The sequence below is a fragment of the Mizuhopecten yessoensis genome, unplaced genomic scaffold (assembly GCF_002113885.1).
Source record: "Mizuhopecten yessoensis strain PY_sf001 unplaced genomic scaffold, ASM211388v2 scaffold11181, whole genome shotgun sequence".
NCBI classification, from domain to species: Eukaryota; Metazoa; Mollusca; class Bivalvia; order Pectinida; family Pectinidae; genus Mizuhopecten; species Mizuhopecten yessoensis.
In genome coordinates, this window is record NW_018408920.1 from 846,434 (window position 1) to 872,537 (window position 26,104).

The 26,104-nt window shown below is 35.0% G+C and overlaps 2 protein-coding genes across 2 annotated transcripts; one reads left to right on the top strand and one right to left on the bottom strand.

Moving 5' to 3' along the window:
* The first annotated feature begins 3,332 nt into the window (after positions 1-3,332).
* Positions 3,333-6,757, top strand: LOC110440437 (leucine-rich repeat and fibronectin type III domain-containing protein 1-like protein). Its single transcript, XM_021483514.1, has one exon. It carries the CDS (start codon positions 3,481-3,483, stop codon positions 5,260-5,262), a length of 1,782 nt encoding a protein of 593 aa, XP_021339189.1. The 5' UTR covers positions 3,333-3,480; the 3' UTR covers positions 5,263-6,757.
* Positions 6,758-12,630: 5,873 nt separating this feature from the next.
* LOC110440438 (immunoglobulin superfamily member 10-like) lies at positions 12,631-14,113 on the bottom strand. The gene has a single exon (XM_021483515.1). The coding sequence runs from the start codon at positions 14,011-14,013 to the stop codon at positions 12,631-12,633; it is 1,383 nt and encodes a 460-aa protein (XP_021339190.1). The 5' UTR covers positions 14,014-14,113.
* Positions 14,114-26,104: the final 11,991 nt, after the last annotated feature.

The window sequence follows — 26,104 nt, forward strand, 5'->3', positions numbered from 1 at the left end:
CTGAGTCACAACTTAGAAACATTTGAGATCCTCACCCTATAACCATATATGCAATTGCTGAGTACAAAGAGACGAATGCAAATAGGCTTCCAGGATTGTCCCGGGGTCTGCCCTACCCTTAGAGACTTAACCATTGGGTCATAACTTTAAAACGGTTGAGATCCCAAACCCAAAACTAATGTATACATTTGCTGGGCAGAAAGAGACGAATGCAGTCATGCTATTAGATTTGACCCTATGTGCCTGGCCCTATCCATTGGATCTTGTTCAGAGAATATTGTGCCATGATTGCTGAGCGATACAGGCCCTCTGGACCTCTTGTTTAAGTTATGCAATTTAATTTATACATCTTATCATGAGCATATCAACCCAAAACGTCCACACGGTATACATAGTATCATCATACCCTACCTCTTATACTTCTATACTAGCATCAGCCATGATTCATATAACCGACATATGTACCATCACGAAAAGGTCAATCTCAAAGCAAAGGTCAGGAGCAACCCCTCCCTAACCATCGTACAACAACTCAAGCTCACATCAGGAACAGGGGATGAAAGGGTCCATGGGAGTTCTTCCGCCTTGACGACATCAGAGTACTAGTAGTCAAAGTCAGAATTTCTTTATGATAGTAGCACGCACTTGTAAGAACATATGGCCAGTAACACTAGTCAAGGGTAACATCAGTAGGAGGAAGAAGTACGTGGTAAAAGAAATCCAAGAATGTAAGCTATAAGGCATTTATCTCAAGGAACTATATAATGAACAAGAGGAGCACACTGTTATAGGGAATGGCTATTGGCAGTGACAACTTACTTGGTGCTACACAATTCGCACGAGGTTTTATAAACAAGTTATGGAGAAAGATGACGATCACGATGTAAAAATGATAGAATAAAGATGTTGATGGAAACAACTAGAATCCAGTAAACCAAGATTACAACGGAAAAGGGAGTATAATTGATTGTCCACTTATCTTAATGAGTTATTTTTGTCCAGTCGGTCATTTTCTCATTTACACAACAATTAAAACATAATTTTATAACCTATTTCGGTCTTTTTTATTGGCACAGGAAAGCGCACAGTAGGACTTAAGCTGGGAGGAAACCGAAGTACCCGGATAAAATGCAGGTGATCCAATACTTTTCCAAGTCCAATCGGGAAATCAAACCCAGGCCAATATTGGTGAAAGGCGAGTGGGCTATCAACTCCACCACACAGAAGACTTCTACTTCGTAGGAGTAAGCAGTAAAAACGGATCAAGATATTTTCCAACGACATCTTCTTTTTAAACATACCTCCGTTATGTAAAGTATACATAAGTTTCTCTTATAGTGAAACAAATATTAGACTGAATACTCATAATCAAATCATGACAGTAAACTTTGTAAACTACAAATATGTGTTTACTCAGTATTGTCCCAGATAGTCAGCAGTTAGAGAGTTTACCATTAAGGTAGAAAGGTCCTCGCTTAAATATCATATTTTTTCTATTAGATGGCAGCTCGCATATTATCATCAGCTGTAACTTTTAAAGCCATTGAGTCATTTTATGGATACAGGAGTTTTATTGTCAAATCAATTACGCAGACAAGGATTTCGACCGGAGAAGGTTAAATCTGCGCCAGATAGGTAACTATGATGTCATTATGATTTCATTGTATGGAATTAGGTTTGACGTGCTCACCAAGCCTTCGATCTGTTTTATTTTACTGAAACATTTTTTTTTCGATTTGCAGTAGAAATTTTAACGAGTGTATGAAATGAAAATGTTCAAATATAATTCCACTTTCATCTTTAAATGACTTGAACATGACGCATTTGAATCTGCATTCTGTGGAAGTGAAAATTAGAGATGGCCATTTTTTTTTATAATTCAGTGTTGACGTCATTCTGCTTTCGGTTTACATCCATTGCAAATATATGCACCATGATTAAGCAGGAATGTCTTTTTTTTACTAAGGGTTCCAAAATCGAAATTGTGCCAAAACTGTTCCGTCCCCGTAGTCGATTAAATTACAGGGACACAATGCATTTAGATAATAAAACATAAAATTAACCGCGACAGTATATATCTTATTTTTATATTGTGTTAGGTTGTACTGAAATTAGTAAGGCCCTAAATTAATAATACTAAACAATAAGTATTATCGCAATATATACATTTTTCTGACCTGTACATTGCCATTGATCCAACTTTCATGTAGATATATATAGATAGTATATACAAAGAAAGCATATTCTTGTGGTGGTGTCATAACCTTATCAATTGCTGAACTGAAATAAAGTCTTCCCCGGTGAACCGAAGTACTAAGAAACTCGTATGTCGTTTCCTTTATCATATCTAACCATCTCAAAGAATTAACATTTCTTCAAAACTTTTGAAATTTTTGGTAAAATTTCCTTCAAAACTCCTGACACTCGTTCAAATGACGACAGCAGAGCCCGGGTTATTTATATACATTACTTTTTGTACAACACAAAATCTGCAGGCCAGAGACCAGAATCTGGCATCATAAATAAGGAAGTATCATGAAATAGTATATCCTTATTAATTTGATTTTAATAGGATCCATTACATGCATAATTTTTTTGGTACATTTTATGAACATTTGTTAAGATTCGGGGTACGGATATAAAGGAGTGTACGTATTTATCATATCCAACTGACCTCCCGTGTTGCACCACATATATGACATGTCGCCCCGTACACAATGGCGGACATATAGAGATAACGTCTAAGTAACCTTCTACCAAACTTCTCAAACTCCAAAAGGAATTTGACGCGCCTTTGTTGCTTCAATACATCATGTTCAATAGAGGTTTATATAAACGGCCGAATAATTAAAGCCGGACAGCCAGAGTACAATACTGGAATTTGACATAAAGTCATCCCATATTTGGCTGTCTATGGAACCAGGTAAGCTCCAAATAGCGTTCTTTTCATCACTGCCCGCCGCTCCATGTTAATCTTAATTGCTCCGGCCATGTTAGCTGAGCTTCCCTTGTACATTGACATTGATTAAAGTCCATGTAGATATATATAGATATTCCATAATGTGTTTAGATAGTATATACAAAGAAAGTATATGCTTGTGGTGGTGTCATAACCTTATCAATCACCGAACTGAAATATAGTCGAGGAATGATAATACAATGTCACCCCGTACATGATGGCGGACATATAGAGATAGCGACGTTATCATTTTATTCCTGCTGTAGCCTCATTTAACGGGTCGAGGAGGTCTGCATATCTGGGAAGCACGCGACTGAGTAATTTGTATGTGCCGATAAATGATCGCAGGCCCTGTGCAGCAGCAGGGGGTTCGGTAGATGATACGACAGCCACTTTGTGAGGGCTTAAATATATTTTGGAAATTTTCTTCGCGTATATTGCGTGCTGTTTCTTTTTATCATTATCAACACCACAGAAAATATACAGATTCGAGAAATCAGTAGGAATTATAGCGAATAGATATGGAACAAAACAGGTATACTACCATGGAAATTACGTTTTTGATATTAGTGCTTTTTGTATTACCTGGGAATAGTCAAACGCCTTGTCCAACGGGTTGTGTGTGCCAAAGCCCCTTTACGGTTAGTTGTAGTGCAGGATTCACGGCGTTTCCGTCACCACTAACCGATACCATCAAATTGCTCTCAATTAATGGAAACTACATGACACACAACAGTATCCCTACCATACATCGGAGTGACTTTCAACCCATGCCTGGACTAGTTTCGTTACAAATGGCTTATTGCGAAATTAACACAATCGCAGATGACACATTTTTATCTCGGGCTTCGTTGACATATCTAGATCTGTCATATAACAACATTCCCCGAATAACTGACAAGACATTTTTGGGGCTAACAAATCTGGTTTCCCTACAGATCAGCGGGAATCCGCATTGTGAGCTGAGCGAAAAGACTTTTGATAGTCTTTCGAATCTGGAAGAACTCTATATTGCCGAAATGGACTTGGAACGCCTTCTTCCTGTTATGTTCACAAATTTGAAACATCTCAGACTTTTGGATGTCCATGGAAACAAAATATGGAAAATTGAATTTGATTTTGGGGCTGTATTCCCGAACTTACAACACTTGGATTTATCGAGAAACCTTCTAAAGGGACTGTCCAAACGGTACAACGACACGTTTTCACATCTCACTACAGTCAAAATGTCGGGAAATCCACTCCAATGTAATTGCGAATTACGATGGTTAAAGCATTCAACGAAAAAGGCTCTGGACCCTGAATATGCCAGTGACGCATTAGTTTGCTACGGCCCAGAACGTCTGAAATATGCTCCGATTTTGCGCGTTCCTGATTTAGAGTTTAAGTGTGTTGCACCCCAAATAGTCAATTGTACAACTGAAACGTACGTTGTGATGGAAACGTCATCCCTTCGGATGTGGTGTGAATTGGGGGGAGATCCATATCCGGATGTGACCTGGACAAGATATGATGGAAAGAATGTAGAATTCACTTACGAAAACACTTCAAACTACTATGTTTCTAGAACAGGATCCTTGGATATTTTCAACGTCTCACAGGCCGATGACGGTACGTGGACACTCGGTGTCAGCAATTCAATCGGTCAGAAAAGTCATCAACTGAAAATAGTTGTTACCCCCAAAACAACCACCACCACAACAACGTCAACAACAACAACAACCACAACCACAACCACAACCTCGCCGACGACGACAACAACAACATCGACAACAACGCCTACACCAACCACATCGACAACAACGCCGACGGCGACAACGACAACATCAACAACAACGCCGACAACATCAACGCCGACAACATCAACGCCGACAACAACCACATCAACAACGCCGCCACAGACGACACCAACTACAAGTACTTTGAAATCTACAACCGCAAATACGATATTAAGCAGCAGCGAGTATCAGTCAGCTAATGGGGGTACGGTAACCCATAAAGCCCCCGATCATGTAAACCCTAACCCGACTAACATCCCACCAGATGACAATGACAAGACAGACGACGATAGCGATGAGGTCAAACCAACTAATAGGGCAGACGAAGACGGTGGTGGAATGAACATGATGATGATAGCAGGAGCTGGCGGAGGAGGTCTACTTCTGATCGTCCTCATCGCCGTCATCGTCTACTGTGTGAAGAGGAAGAAGGGCAGTAACCGGGTGGAGGACATCAGCATCCGACAGGACAATGACTTTGATTCGGTAAGATCTCCACGTCGTCACCGTGTTAATGATTTCTGAAGAAAACAAATGACACTAGAGGAAGTAACATAGGAGGATGTTTCGTGTGCAGTGTTCGCATCTATTATAATTTCATCTTGCTCGCCCTTGATTTAGACGACAAAATAGATGTGGGCAAAATATGTTCAAAATATTATGATTGTGCAACAATGGAAAACATTGGGGAGACAGGAGGACTAACACAGTACGAGTGGTTTAAATATTGTAGTTTACAGTGTCTCTCGGTTATTGTGATTCTATGTAGTCGCTACTTTTATTTAATGTGACTGTGATAACATTTATACAGAAATGATTTTACCTTTGAACTGTTAATTTTATTTGAATAATCCGATTCAGCATATATAAGCGAATTGAAGTAATATAGTTCCATAAATGAATATTAATGTTTCAATATTGTGCTTCTATCACACGTAATTAAAAAATGCAAAACAGGGGAAACGCGTTGGTAGCCATTACGTCTACTAGGAACATACTTAATGTCAATTATAGATATCAACTTAATCGAGAGTCGTATCGAGAAGATAATTTTGTGTTGTATTATTTTACAACAGAGGTTATTTTTTATTACTATTTATTGCTAGTCTTTGTTGTTATGCAAACATCAAAGCATGAGTTGTATTGTAAATGCTTGTAACTTTAACAATAACGAGGAGATATGTAAGCTTCAAAATCGAATGACGCATTATAAAATCTATAAAACCTAACAAATCAAGTTTTCTTGTTTGAAATAAAGACCTCTGAACAAAACATTAAATAGGTCGAATAGATTTTTATTCCGGCATGATGAATATTTGGAAGGTATTTGGAATTCACAGAATAGTCCTAACATAGTAAATGTTCAACATTCGCGAATAATAAACGCCACACTACAGCACTAGATTTATCTTGATATGGATCGTAAAAGATTTTAGTATTAACTTTTTTTAATCTAGTTTATTACCGCGTCGGTATTTAGGACGTTAGATTATAATGGAAGATTACATTAACATACAGTTTAAAAGATGAAATAAGTTAGTTTCTAGTACCTCTACTTCATGTTGTGGTTTCATAAAATAATCTAAACTTATCCGAGATGTTGGATACATATATAATATTATAATATTCGCATAGAAATAATGGATATAAGAAACTCCTGTTGGTGAATTGAGTGATTATAGGAATAAGACAATGACTGGTTATTTTTTTAAATTCGTCTCATTTTCAGGTCAGGCTTATAGTGTTTTAGTTTTATTACATGTTTAGAATATTAATTAAGTGTAAGGTGTGATATTGTAATTAAAGCATATGCATTCATTTGAAGAGAAGATATGATACATATGCTTCTTTTCGTTAAAATTTGTTGATTTGTAATTGTTACTGATGATATCTCTACATTTCGTGTAAATAGTACTTTGTTATTTATTTTTTTGTATTTTTTTTTAATAGATTGAACCATATTTTCTTGTTATTGATTTTTCATGTTAAATAATTCATGCTTAACGTATATTTGCGGCGAATGTGTTTTACTTATTTATGTAGACTAATCTTAATGAATTTTATTCATACATAAAAATAAATATTCAAGAAAACTGTGAAAATACGTTCACGTGAAATGAGAGTCTTGTTTATGTTTGTGGTTGGCTTGTTATTCTGTTAAATATTCATATTCAGGCATTATTGTGAAAGAATCGTGCAATTGGGTTGCTTGTTGCCTTGTTTTGTTGTCTACTATATGACACATGACATGTGCTCGTTCGAACTATACAATTCCTCCTGCACTTTATTTTGAATCCGGGATTTTTTTTTTGTTGCACAATAAAACCTTTGGCGATTCCATTGACTTTGTCTGTTTATTATTTGTTTTTGCTTTGTTTTAATTTCACGTACATTATATGGCATCGTTTGTTACGTTATTTTTATCGGGGAATAATTATTCTAATCATAACAAGCAACACGCTGATAACTTATTTATTCTCACAATTTTGAGGAACTTGCTATTTCAATTTCTGTTTCCTTTCGTTTTTTTCATGCTGTCAGCTAATAAGAAAAAATGATTTCTTATATCACGATCATTTTTTTTTCTGTTCATACATCATGTGACAATTCCTACAATAAATTTAATCAACCGATTAAGTAAATCAGTTTTAATTTTCTCACCAAATTATCGTTGTTTCCATGACCTCATTGAGGTTACTTATACGGATTGATATTTCATAAAGAGCAGATAATCCGGCAATCCTTATTCCCAGCAAAGGTGGCAGGAACACTGACTTGGTAGTTGGACAACCCGGTAAGTGGCGCTTAGATGAGCAGGGCTCGACTTTTAAGCATGGGTAAATTAAATTTCTTACATTCTTATGAATTGACAATCTAATAGTTTTCTAAAGAACAATGGTCCGTACCGAACATGTTACCAGGGTGTTCTTTGTTATATTTCACATATATCAACAATGGGAAAAACGATGATGTGACTTAAGTCACTCTGGGGCATCAAACAACGGCAAAGTGAAATTGAACAGGATGTCTATCCACGGTTAACATTGTATATTCTAACGAATTTGACGTCTTTCAGAATGTGTTTTAATTGATTATATTAATCTAATTCGTTTTGCTTGTCAATTTTGCACTATAAATCATTCATTCTTTATTTTCATCCATGTATGTTTCAAGCTGGATGACGGCTAATACTTGTCTTAAGTGTCTCACTTTCTTCACCGAATTCCAATGCATAAAAACGTCATTCATGCTTCCATTTCTAAATATTTTTGGACAAATATATTTAGGTCTGTGAATTGATTTTAACTAAATCTATCATTAAAGAACAATATCAAAAATAAGTATGATAATTTCGAGATCAATGAGTATATGTGAAGTCTTCCTTTAATATTTTACATTTTAAAAAAGAAAGGAACGAACTAAACGTGTCGTAGTATTTCTTCATTATTAGCTTTAATTATTGTGTTTGACTTAGAAATCATACAAGTATATTTTAAGCCTTATTCCATTACGTTGTTTTGTTGACGTTTTCATGACTGAAATTAACATTATCAATTTACGAAGAGGACATCATACTTCTGCAGTCAGAGTACATGTATTAAAAACAGTTATAATGCTAGATTATTGACTCCGTTGTCTTTGATTCAGTCCCTAATTGAATTGAAAAAATATCCATCAGACTGATTTATCGAAGTCTTATATTTCATTTTAGCACATGTATTTTTAATTATAATAAATTATATAATTACGTTTTCTAAAAAAAGAAACTTCATGCTATTAAGTTTATGAATATTAAGTAATAAAACTATTTTTTAAATAAAATTCTTTATAAACATAAGGAGAACAAAAACAATAACATAAAGACAAAGTCAATCCTCATTATATCGAAACACCGGGACAAAAGAATTCTGTAAAAACACTACTAAATAAAACATTTACTTTAGTAGCTGATTCTTCAAACGATTTATTGGATTTTGCCGAATGGTCGGTTATGACCAGAACTTGGTGGTTACACCCACCGATCAATCCATATTGCACAGATCATAATGACGTAGACGCAGTGTAGATACTGTGACCAAAGGTTCAAATATTCGGATACGTATAGGAATGTCAGTGTGAAACTTACAATAGTTATATATATCTAACTTACTTGTTACGCTTTGGGTGACCAGGAGTCGCCCATGCACTTTGGAATGTCAAACTCAGAGAAGGGCGTGACAGGGGGACAATATAAAGGGTGTGGCTAGAGGATTAAGTATCAACCTAATTGTCAGTTAACAAGTGAAAATGCAGTCTTCATAAATATTGAGATAAAATTAAAATTAAATTAAAATAAATGAAATGGAATCCTTTAATCATCTATTCTTTTTTATTCATTAACACCATAAAACGAAGAGAAAAGAACAAAAGTCATTACAATTGTAAATAATTTGTATAGTTTTCCTGGAAGAGTTACAGGAATGCCATGTCAAAAAGCGAATCTGCAAAACAAATAAAACTCACATTAGCGCAACCACCGAAATATAATTGATTGAACACTGTTCTGCAATATGACAAGAAAATGAATATTGCACGAAGAAGAAAGCCCACGTATCGATGGAAGGAGTGTTTGTCATAGTTATCGTATAGATCGTGTAGAGGAACTGTCACCAGCTGAGTTATACATATTGCATACCTTATAATGTATTAAATACCGACATCACTACTGACCCCGCCCATATAAACGTCATTAGTTTGGAGTTTGTGTGTATAAATATATACATATTGCATACCTTATAATGTTTTAAATACCGGCATCACTACTGACCCCGCCCTTATAAACGTCATAATTTTTGGGGTTTGTGTGGATAAATATATACATATTGCATACCTTATAATGTATTAAATACCGACATCACTACTGACCCCGCACATATAAACGTCATTAGTTTGGAGTTTGTGTGTATAAATATATACATATTGCATCCCTTATAATGTATTAAATACCGGCATCACTACTGACCCCGCCCTTATAAACGTCATAATTTTTGGGGTTTGTGTGGATAAATATATACATATTGCATACCTTATAATGTTTTAAATACCGGCATCACTACTGACCCCGCCCTTATAAACGTCATAATTTTTGGGGTTTGTGTTTATAAATATATACATATTGCATACCTTATAATGTTTTAAATACCGGCATCACTACTGACCCCGCCCTTATAAACGTCATAAGTTTGGGGTTTGTGTGTATAAATGTATACATATTGCATACCTTATAATGTATTAAATGCCGGCATCACTACTGACCCCGCCCATATAAACGTCATAAGTTTGGGGTTTGTGTGTATAAATGTATACATATTGCATACCTTATAATGTATTAAATACCGTCATCACTACTGACCCCGCCCATATAAACGTCATAAGTTTGGAGGTTGGGTGTATAAATATATACATATTGCATACCTTATAATGTTTTAAATACCGGCATCACTACTGACCCCGCCCTTATAAACGTCATAATTTTTGGGGTTTGTGTTTATAAATATATACATATTGCATACCTTATAATGTTTTAAATACCGGCATCACTACTGACCCCGCCCTTATAAACGTCATAATTTTTGGGGTTTGTGTTTATAAATATATACATATTGCATACCTTATAATGATTTAAATACCGGCATCACTACTGGCCCCGCCCATATAAACGTCATAAGTTTGGAGTTTGTGTGTATAAATATATCCATATTGCATACCTTATAATGTATTAAATACCGGCATCACTACTGACCCCGCCCTTATAAACGTCATAATTTTTGGGGTTTGTGTGGATAAATATATACATATTGCATACCTTATAATGTTTTAAATACCGGCATCACTACTGACCCCGCCCTTATAAACGTCATAATTTTTGGGGTTTGTGTTTATAAATATATACATATTGCATACCTTATAATGTATTAAATACCGGCATCACTACTGACCCCGCCCTTATAAACGTCATAATTTTTGGGGTTTGTGTGTATAAATATATACATATTGCATACCTTATAATGTATTAAATACCGGCATCACTACTGCCCCCGCCCATATAAACGTCATAAGTTTGGGGTTTGTGTGTATAAATGTATACATATTGCATACCTTATAATGTATTAAATACCGGCATCACTTCTGACCCCGCCCTTATAAACGTCATAAGTTTGGGGTTTGTGTGTATAAATATATACATATTGCATACCTTATAATGTATTAAATACCGGCATCACTACTGACCCCGCCCATATAAACGTCATAAGTTTGGAGTGTATGTGTATAAATATCTGCATATTTATAAAGCAAATGCAGCTCCTGAACCTATGTCGAACTGTGGTACTCTATTACATGTCTGCTGGGGGATATTTACATAGTACCCATTAAAACACTGGGGCTTTTATCATAGGTCTGACGACGACTTTGATATTACTGTTACTGACTGAGATATGCGGTGTTTTTTTTTAATTCAAATACTTATATTTCCCTTTCATAATTGTTTTTAATTGGTTTTTGTCGTTTTTATGTTTACGGTGTGTCTCCCAGCATACCCTAAATATAATATATCGATATAAACGGGTGATGACGTTTTAATTGATTCCAACAATGATTTGCCAGTGAGTGGCACCATACGTCCACTAAGCCTGAAATCATCGAGCACTGACATACATACAGTATAACCCCGATATACCGCCACCTACATACAGTATAACCCCGATATACCACCACCTTCCGTTCAAAGACATTTTGTATTATATTGTGGCGGGTGCAACAATTGATCTAAGCTGTCTTTTTGGTGTCTTCTGTTGTTACTGCTATCTGTTTTGGTGGTTTTTTCTCGTTTACACCATTTTGTTGATTTTGTTATTGTGTAATCACACTGTTTGTTTTCGTCTTTTTAGTTGAAATTGTGAAGTGTTTTTGTCAATGTATTGACAGTATGTTTTCGTTTCGAGTGTTGATGCTATATTGCTTTTGTGTGTTGACGTTTTTGCAGCATATAACTTTTTGTGTCGACACGTCGGCATTCTCTTGTTTTGTTTTATTTTGTTGTTTTGTTCTGTTTTTCACTTCAAAAATCAACAAGAGAATACCGACGTGTTAAGATAATTGATTAATCAATAATTATACCTTCAGGGTAAAAAATACCACTATCAACTTATCATGGTTCGTGATATCAAAGTTCATCTAAATGAGACTCAGCGAACCTTTGTGTAGGACCCGGATGTTATATACGCACTTCTTTGCCACGTCAGTTCAGTTTCTTCCTATTCGATAAGAATACGTCGGGAGTGTTTACGTATTAAGATTCAATTATTAGGTTGCAACTTTGCTCTCCATTACACTCATGTTCTCACGTGTATCACAAAGGCTCTACAATATGAAGATACGAAGTACAAATACCGAAGAAAAAATAAATTCAATCTTATAAAAACAACAATGTTTAATTTCATTTAATATAAATTGTACAAAAGATGAAGAGTGATGTAGAATATCTATATTTAACAAAACACGAATTATGACACTGATATCCATGGGTGGATATGATATTATGCAAAATTTGTAAACAACAAAATATGCGAGACATCAAAACAATGAATAAATTATAGAATTATAGAAAGAATAATTTAAAACCATAACAAATTCTTTCATACTGAAAAAAATCATATCAGTTCATGAAAATCTTGTAGTTAAAACAGCGACGTCCATCTCAATTAAGACATGATATTTGAATAGTAAGAACTATCGATAATCTAGGAGCATGATGTAAAATGGAATCTTTCGGGGAAATGTGTGTATGGTGTTTTACGCGTGCGGTGACAAGGGTTTAGAGGCTGCACGGATATGGAACAGGAACGTTAAGTGTCAAACAGACTCAAGGCGCCAGTGAGACGTAGAACCGGTATCCTCGGTTACGGCAGTGCCTACTTTCTTCTTGGCTGAAATATACTTAAACAGAAGTATAAGCAAAGAGGTGATGGGAATTAAGCTACACCCTCCTGCCACGGACGCTACGATGATGCCTGTTGAACCCCAAGCCGCCTCTGTTGACCCTTGATCAGTTTGGCCGAAGTCTGGTATAGGTTGTTGTGACGGCTGGGATATCACTGGTGTCATTTTTATAGAGATTTGCTTCAAAGACTTTGTCTTTGCAGAAAACGTTTGTGATGTTGAAGAAATTGGTACTGCTGATGTAGGTTTTCTTGGTGTTGAATGTTTTCCCGCCGTTTGTGGCTTTTTATCTTTTTGCACAGTTGTGGCTTGTAGCTTGGTTGGCGACGGCGTAAGTGTCACATGTAGCCTCGTGGTCGTGTCGGTGGTTGATGGTGGATTCGTCGTTGTTTCAGTTGCTTGAACATCAACACTGAAGTTTCTCTTGACCATACCCTCTGAGTTTGATATTTTCAGTGTCCACATTCCACTGTCTAACAATGAGGTCGACATCACATGTAAAGATCCATTTTCATAAACAGAAAGCGACCCTAATGTCGTATTATATGGATATAGCAGGGATTTTCTGGGAGTTTTCCACTCTATAAAAGGGAAAGGATCTCCCGTTATATTGCACGACATTGTCAAGGTGTCTCCCAATTTTATGTGTGTTTGTATCTTGTCACAATCGATGATTTTCGGTGGCTGACATTTCAAGTCGGAACCTGCGACCCGCGAAAGTGGTATGTATTGAAGCGGGCTGGGTCCATCACAAATTATAGCGTCTGTTATATTACGGAGAGAAGGATGACTCTTTAAAATCTTCATATTGCAATTGCATTCCCATGAATTACCGCCAATATATAATGTCTGTAGCTTAGAAATAAATTCCCATACTTGTTCATCCAACGCTATCAATGAGTTTGAGGAAATATCTAAAACATTCAAATTAGGAAACAAGTTCATATGAAGCTCACCTAGATGCTTGATTGAATTGCCGTGTATGTCCAGAACTTTCAATCGGGTTAAACCGTGGAAAACATTAACATCTAATTCCTGCAAATTGATCTCACCTATATACAGTTCTTGAAGCAAAGGAAGATCCCGGAATGTTCCATCACTGATTTTGATACCCAGATTACCAGACAAATCAAGAACTTCCAATTTCGAAAGTCCAGCAAATGTTTTAGGTCCGATCTGTTGGATGTTGTTGTGGTTCAGCCGCAGTTGCCGGAGTTCCTTGAAGTTACTGAACGTATAATCGTCGAGAGCCTCGATTTCACTAAAACTAAATGAAATATGTCGGAGTTCGGACATATTCGGTAAGTCGGCCGGACGAACACGTTTAAAGCTATTTTGTAACGTCACATTCCCAGCCAGATGTAACGACTTGGTAAGTTCCGAAATGTCTTTTGGGATTGTTTGAAGACCAGCATCGCATGATACAATGACGTTGAATTGACATCGGCACATGGTCGGACACACATAAGACCCGGATGTAAAGCAAATGTTCATCATTATCAGGTATATTGTTACATTTAAAAGCGCTCGCAGAATATCCTTATGCATCTCCGGAAGTTATTCCAATTGAAGAATCACTCTGTTATAAAGTCCAATCGAGTTGATTTTAAGGAAAACTTTTATGTTCAATGTTCAAAATAAGATTTTCAAATTGAACAATTCATGCGCTGAGAAGAATAAAAAAACGTTACAAACTATTAACAGTTGTTCTTATGTTAAATGTGATATGCGCATGTATAGTATTGTCTATCATATACTGAGCCAGAAATGAAAATATCTGACTACGACTCATATTTATACTGGTTCAGTTTGACGCGTAATGTCTAAATTTAATATGATTGTTTTACCTATGTAAATCGATATATACACATCTACATAACCGTGTCCTGACGAATAATAGCTATCATATCGATAGCAATGTCGTAAATCAGTCACAGGAATGGCCGTTATCACTTTGACGGGTTAAAAGTTTTCAAGATATGTCATCTTAGGTGTGTTTTTAATTTAATTTTGTGAGCATTCAAAGAATTGTGGGTGTATAAAGAATTGTGGGTGTATAAGTAAAGAAAAGAAATATGTTATATGAAGCACGGGTTATTTTATCGACGAAATGAAATTCGAAATAAATGAAAACAAAGCTGCTTTTCAGACAGAATTAACGACATTCCATTGTATACGTAATTAATTAAATAGTTATATTTTTTCATATATTTCAAACTTTTTATATTAAAGCTAACAATTCTTTCTACCAGGTGTGCCTGTTCCGAGATTTCTGACGAGTATTTGTTTGTCTTATCCGAAGTGGGATAGAACTAATTTATTTACAAACAGGAAATTACATGATGTAATGTCAAGAATAAACAAGAAAATCATGAACGATCAACTTCTGTTGTATTTACTCACAAAATGTGAACTGTTAGCGTCGGTTAAACGGAAATCTGTTATTTATAAAGTATATTATATATCTAAAAGTAAAGAAAAATACCGATATATGTTATCATTAAATGATTAGCATATCGACATGGTCAATGGTGAAGTCTATATTGTTGATTGACACGGATGGTGGGGGCGTTGTGATTCAGTTAAGATTGATAGAATAATTGATAGACGTATTATAATGCTAGATAAATTGTATTTCTACATAACTACGTTGAAATTTTTTGGAAGTCTCACAATTACATTACGTTGGTCTGTTGTGTTAGCTCTTTAATCCATCCCTACGCACAATCCTCTCTTCCACCCACCCTCTACCGGTAGTACCCTGACATGCTCGGGGATTGGGTAGGAGCAAAGGTATGCTTGGTCTATCACGATTGAATATTGTTAGTGTAGAATTTGAAGAGATTAGATTGGACCGAATTTATCCAATTTAATTACGTTTTCTCCGTTCCAAAGGACGAAAAGTATGTTTGTAATATGGTACAGAAACAACGTAAGTTGTTGTATAGATATTTTCTTTAAGTTTGATTTATAAAAAGTATACTTATTGTATTTTTTCTATAAATAATGGTAATCAATGGGACAGTTTTATTGATATATATCGCGGTAATGCATCTTATATTATATAATCTATGGCGACTATCCTTTTACACTTTTATAAAGGAGATTTATTATTCATGGCGTAATTACTTTGGTCTTCGTTTTTACAATGTTTTTATTAGAATATACGATTTTATCAGTATGCTGTAGTACGTTTGTCTAGAGGATTGTGTTTTGTATGTGTTGCTCGGATTTGCACAATTTTCTGAAAAACTTTTAATCGGTTTTTTCGTCGGCTGTTTTACAAAGTAATGTGTTTTAACCATTGTTTATCTAATTCAAGTAGTTATCTTTCATTTTAAACTTTGAGAACAAAGTGAGATAATATCGGGATTATTGTTATGAATTACGGAGTTTATAAACTGTGTTAATCTCTTATGTATTTCTTCCACTGGAGATGGATCTACATAAGATGTAGAACTAGTTTCCGAGTCCTTTTTCAACAATTGTGTATTTCTTTACATCATACTGTAAATGAAAAAAAAATGAAAAATGAAATAAAGTTTATATTAAATAGTGCCCCAGTTTGACACGTCCTTGTAATTATTTTACATTTCGGACGCTGACAGTTAAGTGGGATGGGCGGAAGGGGAACTACGAGGTAAAACAGTCTCTGGTGAAGATTTAGTTTTCGTGTCCAGCCCATTGTATATTTATCATCAATTCTGTCCGAACCACATTTTCTTTCTTTCTTCCTTCCATCCTTCCTTCCTTCCTTCCATCCTTCCATTCATCCATTTCCATCCAGATTATAACTTGATTGAATTTAAAATATATGTTACAGGGAAGGACTGAAGAGGTTGGTATAATCTGTTTTCTGTTTCCAACTTTTTTAGCTTTCATATTCGATATAAAAAGGGGGTGGGGGTGGGGGTGGAGGTTGGGTGCTAATGTAGCCACCCGACGTCGGCGTCCCACTTCAGATTTTAGTAGGTGTTTAGTTTCATCACAATCAAGAGGCTGTTGAATATTACAAGGTTGGGGTGATGGTAAGGGGAGTAAAGGCAAAGTGCCAAGCGATATTTTCATATTTCAGGGGCAGTTGAATTACACTTTTTAAGCAAGATTTTTACAGTGCCGATTCATCGCACGCTATATGTTACTATACAAGTTTGGGGCATTTGTAATAAGTGCAAGCAATATGGTGAACCATATATGAATATTTTATCCCAAAATAACCTAATTGGATTTCTTTGGAGTTTTTGAGCATTTGTTTAGTGAAATCTTAAATCTTCACAGTCAAGAGGATGTTGACTGTTATAGGTTTGAGACATTTTTAAATAAGTAAGTAATATGCTTAACAATATTTGTATATTTTATAATATAACATGTCAACAATATATTGGCAAATCACGCTTTTCTCCTACCGCCCTTGTTTAATATGAGGTTATGTGGTACAACTTGTTTAAAATAGTTTACCACTAAACTATGATTCTCGCTCCTAGTAATTTATATAGAACTCGGGTCGACTTAATACAGCTACATCACTTGCGAGTCACGTCTTTTAAGTCATGACGTAGTTGACTATCCTCGAAATACCAGGCCTGTAGCGACGGATCAATTTTGAAACCGCAATCGTCCCCAAATGCACGTACAGCAAGGTGTAAAATGAACGGGGAACCTTAGTGTTGCTTTTAGGCCGAGTAACGCACATTTTGTCTTTTCGCTGTTCCCAGAGAGTGTTTCAATATCTAAACAGAAACGATCGACAAAACCACAATTACAATTGAAATATGTATATCCGTGTGTTGTATTTCTTTAAAATAAGAATTGAATTCCCTAAAAGTACATTATTCAGAACATTTATTCAATATATCATTAGAAGTTTTTTAAAAATTATTTAACTATATAATTAACATAGCAATAAAGCATCTACATTAAGCAGTTTTGAAACTATGTTGCGGGCGGTAAAAAGTGTAAGTAATATGCTTAACAATATTTGTATATTTTATAATGATATGAGGTTATGTTTAAAATAGTTTACTAGTAAACTATGATTCTCGCTTCTAGTGATATAGAATATTAAATTTACTCAGATAAAATATTATCCATGACTTATTTTTTTATTGTGTTGATATAACTATCCGTTACTTCCGATTTGTACTTTGATGAGTTCCTTGACCAAAATATTATAGTGATACGTACCTCACTGAAAGTGACACACAGTATAGCGATACGTACCTCACTGAAAGTGACACACAGTATAGCGATACGTACCTCACTGAAAGCGACACACAGTATAGCGATACGTACCTCACTGAAAGCGACACACAGTATAGCGATACGTACCTCACTGAAAGCGACACATAGTATAGTGATACGTACCTCTCTGAAAGTGACACACAGTATAGTGATACGTACCTCACTGAAAGTGACACACAGTATAGCGATACGTACCTCACTGAAAGTGACATACAGCTTATTTTCTACGGGAAAATTGAACAATGTGTGTAATAGGAATGACATCAACAATGACTTGTATGTAGAGAAAAATGTGAAATCTCATAGACAGAGCGATAGAAAATATACTTTTTAACTATAACCAGCGGACACACAGGACAGTTCTCTAAAATGATGCAAACTTGATTAACTGCCTCATTTGTTATGCTCTAATAGAAGCCACGGGGCCAACGACAGGAGACGTATACATTGAAAGGAAGCCGGGAAAATCGTTGTTGTTCAAGCCTCAATAGATTTTCACCCATTCTAAAAATCACAGCTACTAATATCACAGAAAATACGTAGGCAATACTTGCTCAAGAGGAAAGGCCGGGCTTATCCGTTCAAGCACTTGGAACGCTATGGTTTAATATTGAAAAAATAGTTTATGGAATAGAAAAAACGTATTGAAAAATGGGACTAAAACCCCAAGTTTATGAAAATAATCAATCAGCTGAAGTAAGAGGCTGGTGCCAAATTTCATCATAAATCATCTTATGCAAATGCAATGTACTTAACGATCACTTGAGCCGGCCACTTATCTACCGGTCTAGTTCTACTCCCGTCTAAAATCATAATATAATATATATCATCACTAATCCTTGGAAATTATTTCGGTGACAATGATTGTTTTGTTAAAGAATGGTTAAACAAACATCATATTGAATCCGAGTGGAAACGAAAAAATCCATGTATTCTCAGAATTGTTTGGTTTATTGAAATATTACTCAATAGATTTACCGTGAAATTAAATCGCTCCATGGGAATGTAATTATTTATCTATATGTCAACCATTTAACATGTGCTGACGAGATTGATCTCTGAACATACAATTTCAATATATGAGATAAACCAAGAATATATACTTTAAATGTAGATAAGGATGTTTGCTATCGATTCCATGTAGATATAAAGAAAGGGAACATTACGTCATCACATGGTGTGTGGTAATAAAACCGTGTATTCACTCCGTCCCATTGGTGGTCTCCGGATTAGACATGTAATTATTACCCAGGGCGTAGAGCTGACATGTAAACAAATAAGTAGAGCTGCCAGGTATCAACACCTTTGCATTACAATGGTATACTGAGATATATAAATATAAAGATTTCATGTACAGTAAATAGCATGCGTGGTTATATAGAGGGATACAGTATAATAGAAACGGAGATGTACTGCAGTTACATATAATAAATACTTTCATGCAGGGGAACAGACAGATTTTTTTTTTGATAAAAGTACATATTTTTTTTAGGAATGCTTTTCTTTTAGATGACATTATAACCTTAAGCGATAATACACTATGACGTCTAATTAACATAGAGGATGTAAACAAATAAGTAATAGCAATTGTATAAACAAAACTCAAGGTTTCAAGGTTGTATGCGTAACAAGAGTTCATCATTACATAATATCATTATGATCACCATATTACAAATTACAGAATTACACACGTGGATCTTATACAAATACATACATATAAGTTATAGATAGTATCATAGTTCACCAACATTTTTACCGTACATGATTTCTAACTTACTTAAACTTGCACACATTACACAATGCAAAAGTGATACACATCTTATATAGATGTGTTGTATGTGTTGTATGTGTGAGTGTGTGTGTGACAAGTAGGCATGTGGGTATGCAAGTATGTATAATCTTGAGTAGATGTTTACATATTTCAATATTATACATTACCCGAAGTAATCATTCTACTCTCTGAATACCGTGTAATACTACCATCAATGCTTTCATGTTAAAATCTATTTCTCTTTATATATAACATTACTATCTATGATATCTATTACTTACTTTATTCACTTTGACTTGTATATATGTGGTACCTATTAGAGAGGACTTATATAGGCTTGCCTGTTGTCCAATCCATTTGTTTTCTAAACAATAAAATTTGTTGAAATGAAAAAAATATTGTTTGGCATTTAATACAATTTCTTCTATTGTAAAATATTGAAGTAAGTTTTCTAAGGAATATACAAATATTTGTATACAAGTTAACATGACATATATTGTAGGATTACGTGTATAGTATACTCGAATTAATTTTTCCCTTATACACTAACTGAGTTGTTTGGACATTTAAACAAGTAATGGAATTTATCCCCAACAGATTAACGACATAGATTCCCTAGGTACTCCTATCCATCTCCCAGTTTTAATTGGGACTTTAAAGTTTCCAGTTCTAAATCTGCATCTTAATATGCGTCCCTTTTTATTAAGTTTCAATAAATAGGGCTCGGGACAAAACTTTGATTCAAATAAGGAACATGTTTGACCACGGTCTTAGATAATCTACTCTAATTCCGTGCTTTGACCTCTGCTGCTATTTCCTATATCAGAAAACCTGTTGGAATGTCCATACAAAATTCATACCTATATCATTTAAAATCGTTTTCACAGAACGTATCCAATTAAGATTATACCCCTCTCCATGAATTTGTAGCATTATTCTATATATATAGCTGGCAATTTTATCATTATTTGAAATCAATTTATGTCAAAACAAAATTATTCTCACTTTAATTTCTATTTCTAGAGGAAATATTTCACCATTTTAATATTAAGTATTCTTTTTAAAAACTGCAGATGGATTGTCTCCAAGATATTAATATTTGCATAGCCCCACATCTCAGCAGCATATACTTATATTGGATTAACTAAATATCAAATAATTCCGGTTGTAGATTAATAGGCAAACTAATGTTTCTTATCTTTTTATAAAATTGCTTTTTGTGCTTGCTCAACAATTTTCTTTTTAACCTTACCATAGTTCCCCGTATAATTTATAATTATCCCAAGGTATGGATATGAATCTACAATTTCAATTTCACTATCATATAAGGATAATGAAAAAAATACACGCATTTTCCTTTTTTGGAAGATTATAAATAAATAAAAAAAAATAACATTAATTTTAAGCCTCCATATTTTACAATAATCATCAAATACATTAAGGGTTTTTTGTAGACCTTCAGCAGATTCAAATAATATAACTATCACGTATTATCTGCATATAAAAGGATAAATAACTTTATGTATGTACCAATGAAATTCTGGCAGTGGTCACCAAGGTCTTTGCGCCAATCCAAATAATTTTGTATAAAGTAATCTTCCAAATCATTCAAGTAAATAGAAAATAGGAAAGAGGATAGATTTCCCCTTGCCTTGATATTACAAACGAAAACATTCCGTGTGTTCCTTTCCATTATTTACACAAGATTTGGTATTATTGTAGAAATTAAAAATGACATTCAAAATTTTACCTTTAATATTGCTTTTAAGCAACTTTTGCCATATCCCAATTCACCACACAGTACCAAAGGCCTTCTTAAAATCAATAACAGCACAGTACAGTTTCTTTATAGATGAAAAATATAGTTCAATTAACGATTGAATTATAAAAATGTTTTCACATGTTGAGTATACCTTTAGAAACCCCGCTTGGTTCCCATGTATAAGATTTATTTCATTAGATAGTTGGTTCAACCTTTCATTTCGTATCGATGTGAAAAGTTTACCGAGACAAGTGATGAGAGTAATTCCCCTATAATTATCGAGATCATTTACATCCCCTTCAATTTTTTAAATTGGTTTAATTAACCCAATAGTCCAGGATTCTGGGATTATATACATGTGTCGGGAGTTATGTTAAAACACAAAGTTTAACATACATGTATATAGGTAAACAACAGCCAATAGTAGTTTTCAAATATTCATTGAGAATCCCGTCCATTCCACACGCTTATTAGTTATAGTGTTTATGACATAATCTTAAACGGTAAAATTACTGAAATAGACATAAAAAGACGGCAAATTATTTTACCGTTTAATTGTACCGTTAAACATGGTGTCATTAATACTATCTTCTATAACTGGTAGCTCAAAGTTTTCAACTTCGTTTTCGTCTGTGTTAAGATTTTAAAGGTAATTAAATGGTTCATTCAATGGCTTATTCAAAGTATTATTTTAGTTTTTCCCATCAATTCTATTTTAAATGGTTCAGAATTTTTTAGTATCGGTCCTAGCAGTATTTCTTATTTTCCCTTCTTATAATTCCTGGTATTTATGGTAACACGTTTTCATCGTTTTTTCTATATTCTTTACCTTTTTTTGTTCATACCATCTTATAGGTAAGCTTCGCGTTGTTCAATTCTCGCCGTTTCCGCGGGCATTCTTTTGATCAATGTACTTCATATTTACCTGTTTTTTTTCGTACCAAACACTGATTTACATGTATGCCGAAATATGTTCTCAATTTTACTTACGACTTCATCTAACTCTCCCTGATCAGTAATGTTATCTAGGTTTAGCTGTAACCTAGTTGATCTGTATCGTTTTTTGAATGAACTTTACAAAAATTTCTTTCAGATTAGATTTCCATTTCCCACCCCGTTCCTGCATATTATCATACTTTCTTGTCTGTTTTAAATTGTTTTGTGTGTTATAGCCACATTCAAATTCAACACGGCAGTGTACATCAGACAATACAGTATCAAAATCAAATGCTTATTTTATAATATTGAATAAGTCCGCAGATAAAATCTATATTTTACCAATATATTTATCCTGTCCTATCTTCCCATTAGCGATATACAAATTCATGCTTTTACACAGTTCAATTAATTTAAACCCAAAGTTATTTGGTTTGGACTTACTAAACCGATCTACCGGTACTTGATGCATGTATATACAAGTAAGCGTTAAGGTTTTCGATCAAACTATGTGCTGGGACACTATAGTCAGGGTGTGTTTAGTTTTAGCGTTAACATCCCCCAGTAGTGCAATGAGAGTATTTCTTTCCGACGTTAGAATAACATCATTCTCAATTTCAGTAAGCACATCATTATTTACATATTTTGAATTTTCATCCATTGGACATATTCAACTTCAGTAGAGCGAAATTTAAAATAGCCTTTCAATTTTTCTTTGTAAATAATTACAATACCACCAGATTTTTTTTACATGATGAGCTATAGCTATATATGTTTTGCATGAAATTAATATTCATTAGTTAAGTACTTTCAAGTATAATAAGTCTATTATCGTTAGATTTGATCAACTCTACATATTCAGGTATAATAAGTTTAGACTTCAACCACAGTCATTTTGAGTCCTTCTGGCCGACCTCTTGTGGCGTATGTTCCTGCGTGTCTGGTTGATCTTACGGGGGATACTACCAAACTCCATAAAGACTGTGTCCTGATCTGACAAACCTGGGATTACTTCCAGGCGTTGGACCTGATTTGGAAAGTTTGTCATGAGTAAGTCATGTGTGTTGTTTTTCCCAGTTGGTTTCTGTACTAGTTGAGTTAGCCCAAAGTCATCTAACAAATTTCCAAAACCGTAATGTATCTTATGGTGAATAGTATTGGGTTTTAAAGATTTGGTCTCCCAGTCCCAACCAAGGAGGTTAAAGTCACCCCAACTATAAGAGTGGCATTGCTGATTTGTGAGACACGCCCACGGGATGTTTTCAGTCACTGTTGGCTCTCTTCCTTAGAAGTTTTGGGATTGTAGTAAGAACAAATGTGTAAGGTCTTATTACCAATGATTTCTATGTTGGCCCATATCAATTCGCAATTATCGGATGGTAATAGTTCCTCTACGTCATCGCTGATGTAGTCTGTTTTTATTGCGATTAGAACGCCTCCTCCTTCTGTATCAACCTCTGTTATCTTTCTATCATTTCTAAATAGCTTATAATTTGATGGGGACATTTCTGAGTCTTTTATATAAGGATTGAGTCATGTCTCTGTGCCTATGACTATATCAGGTTTTGTGCTATCTAGGACATTTAGTAACAGATGTTGTTTGTTTTTCATTGATTGAAAGTTAACATTTAGGATCCTTAGTGGGGTGCTTTGTTTTTTACCTGGACTTTTAGATTCCTGGGCTCCTAGGCTTACCACCTGTACGTTTTCGTAGTCGGTGTACAATTTGGAATTAGATGTCCGTTTCGATCTCCAGGTGCTCCTTCAAAACGTTTTTCAAAACCTCTTCCGGGTTTTTTTTTTTAAGTTTTCAGGTGTCCTTCCACTTCAATTCCAGAGAAAATCAAATTGTTCTTCATCGATTGGGTTTGTAATTTTAGAAAAAATTCCTTTAGGTCACCGTTCTCCCTTTCTAGTCCTCATCTGTCTCCCTTCGTTTATCGTTTTATATATGATAATTCAGACGACGGACACATTGGTGATGAGATTCAAGGGACACAACTCTTACATATTTCGAAGTAAGTACATACACATTTTTAGTACACGTTTTTCAATAAATTCATACTATCACGTACTATCAACAGCTAAATGTCATTTAAGCACGTGTACTGATAGAGTATTACCACAATTGTATCATTGTTTGGAAAGAAAAAAATCATATAGATTTGAATTCAAATGCAAAAGGAAAGAGAAAATGACGTTGAAAAGCCCACTAAAATAATGTACAATGCTTCTAAATTCTTCTCTCTGGTTGTACGGCTCACATCTATAATCAAATACACAGCTTTTCAAAGTATAATACATAACTGCAAGTGAGTGGAGTTAAAAACTGTTTTGGGATATAAAGTTTGCTCGAAATCTACATTTGTTGCGGAATACAGAAACAATCCTCTCTGAGTTTGGTAATACTTTACGATTATGATATATCCGTTAAGTTGTTTGTTTCCACTGGAAATTGATGCTAACATTTGAAATAAAAAAGAACTGAATTAAATAGGTCAAATTGATTTAACTGAGACGATAAATTGCATTATAAAAATGGCACATGTGTCGCCAGGGCCTTCGTTCTTTCGGCGCTCGCATGTGTATGCCGTCTATCTTGGGACGGTCTTTTTTCCAGAGTCAAAACTTCCTGGATCGGCCAATTTCTTATCGCACTTATAATAAAGGTGTAATTTATTACATTTGTGTATTAAAGATAGTCTCGAACCAGTGTTAAATGTTGTGAACACTTTTAATCCGCCCCATTTGCTTGTTTATAAACAAGAGATGTTAAACACAGTACCTGTTTTTTTATGAAAATTGTTTGAAAACATCTTCCCTGGTAAAATACTAGCCACTTCCTACCGACTCGACTAGGGAGAATGTCTATTTAGCTTATTCAGTAGAGCGTAAGACTAGTAAACATTACTAAACAAGAGGCCTTGGGTTCGAATGTGGAGGCATTGAAAAAAAAATATGACTTCTGTTACATCGGCGCCCACGTAGGGACCGGGCAATATTGACAACATACTGTAGCGATACTTAATTGCATAGGAATCGGTAATTACCCCTGAAACACTCGGGACGAGTTCTTTCATGAAGGTGGAGTGTGTTACCCTGGTACAAGTAGCCGTTTCCTACCGACTCGGCTAGGGAGAATTTCTCTTTAGCGTATTCGGTAGAGCGTAAGACTAATAAACCAGAGGTCCCGGGTTCGATTCCTAGCAGAGGCATTGACAAAATAATCGACCTCTGTTATACATGCTGCTATTTGAACTGAAGTATTATTATGATCATTTGTAGAGTGTAGCGGAACTGGACTGAATCGATCTTTGGCGACCATGTAGCTCAATATATCGATAGAGCATCCGTCTAGAGTTCGGAGGGTCCCGGGTTCGAACCCCGGTGTTGCCGTTAATTTTTCCTCTTATGTTACTTCTAGCATTTGGTGTATGCTTGTCAATGGGATACTCGAACCTGGGTTGTAAAAAGTTGTGTCTTCGTGGGCGAAGACTTACAAAAAGGAGAGAGGAATGTAGCAGAACTCGACTTGGTCGATTATATAATTGGTAGAGCGTCCGACTAGAGTTCGGAGGGTCTCGGGTCCGATTTGGTACATAGGCCTATATACTAGATTTTGAATTACATCTTGTGGTGCTATTTGAACATAATAATTTTAAATTAATTTGTCTATA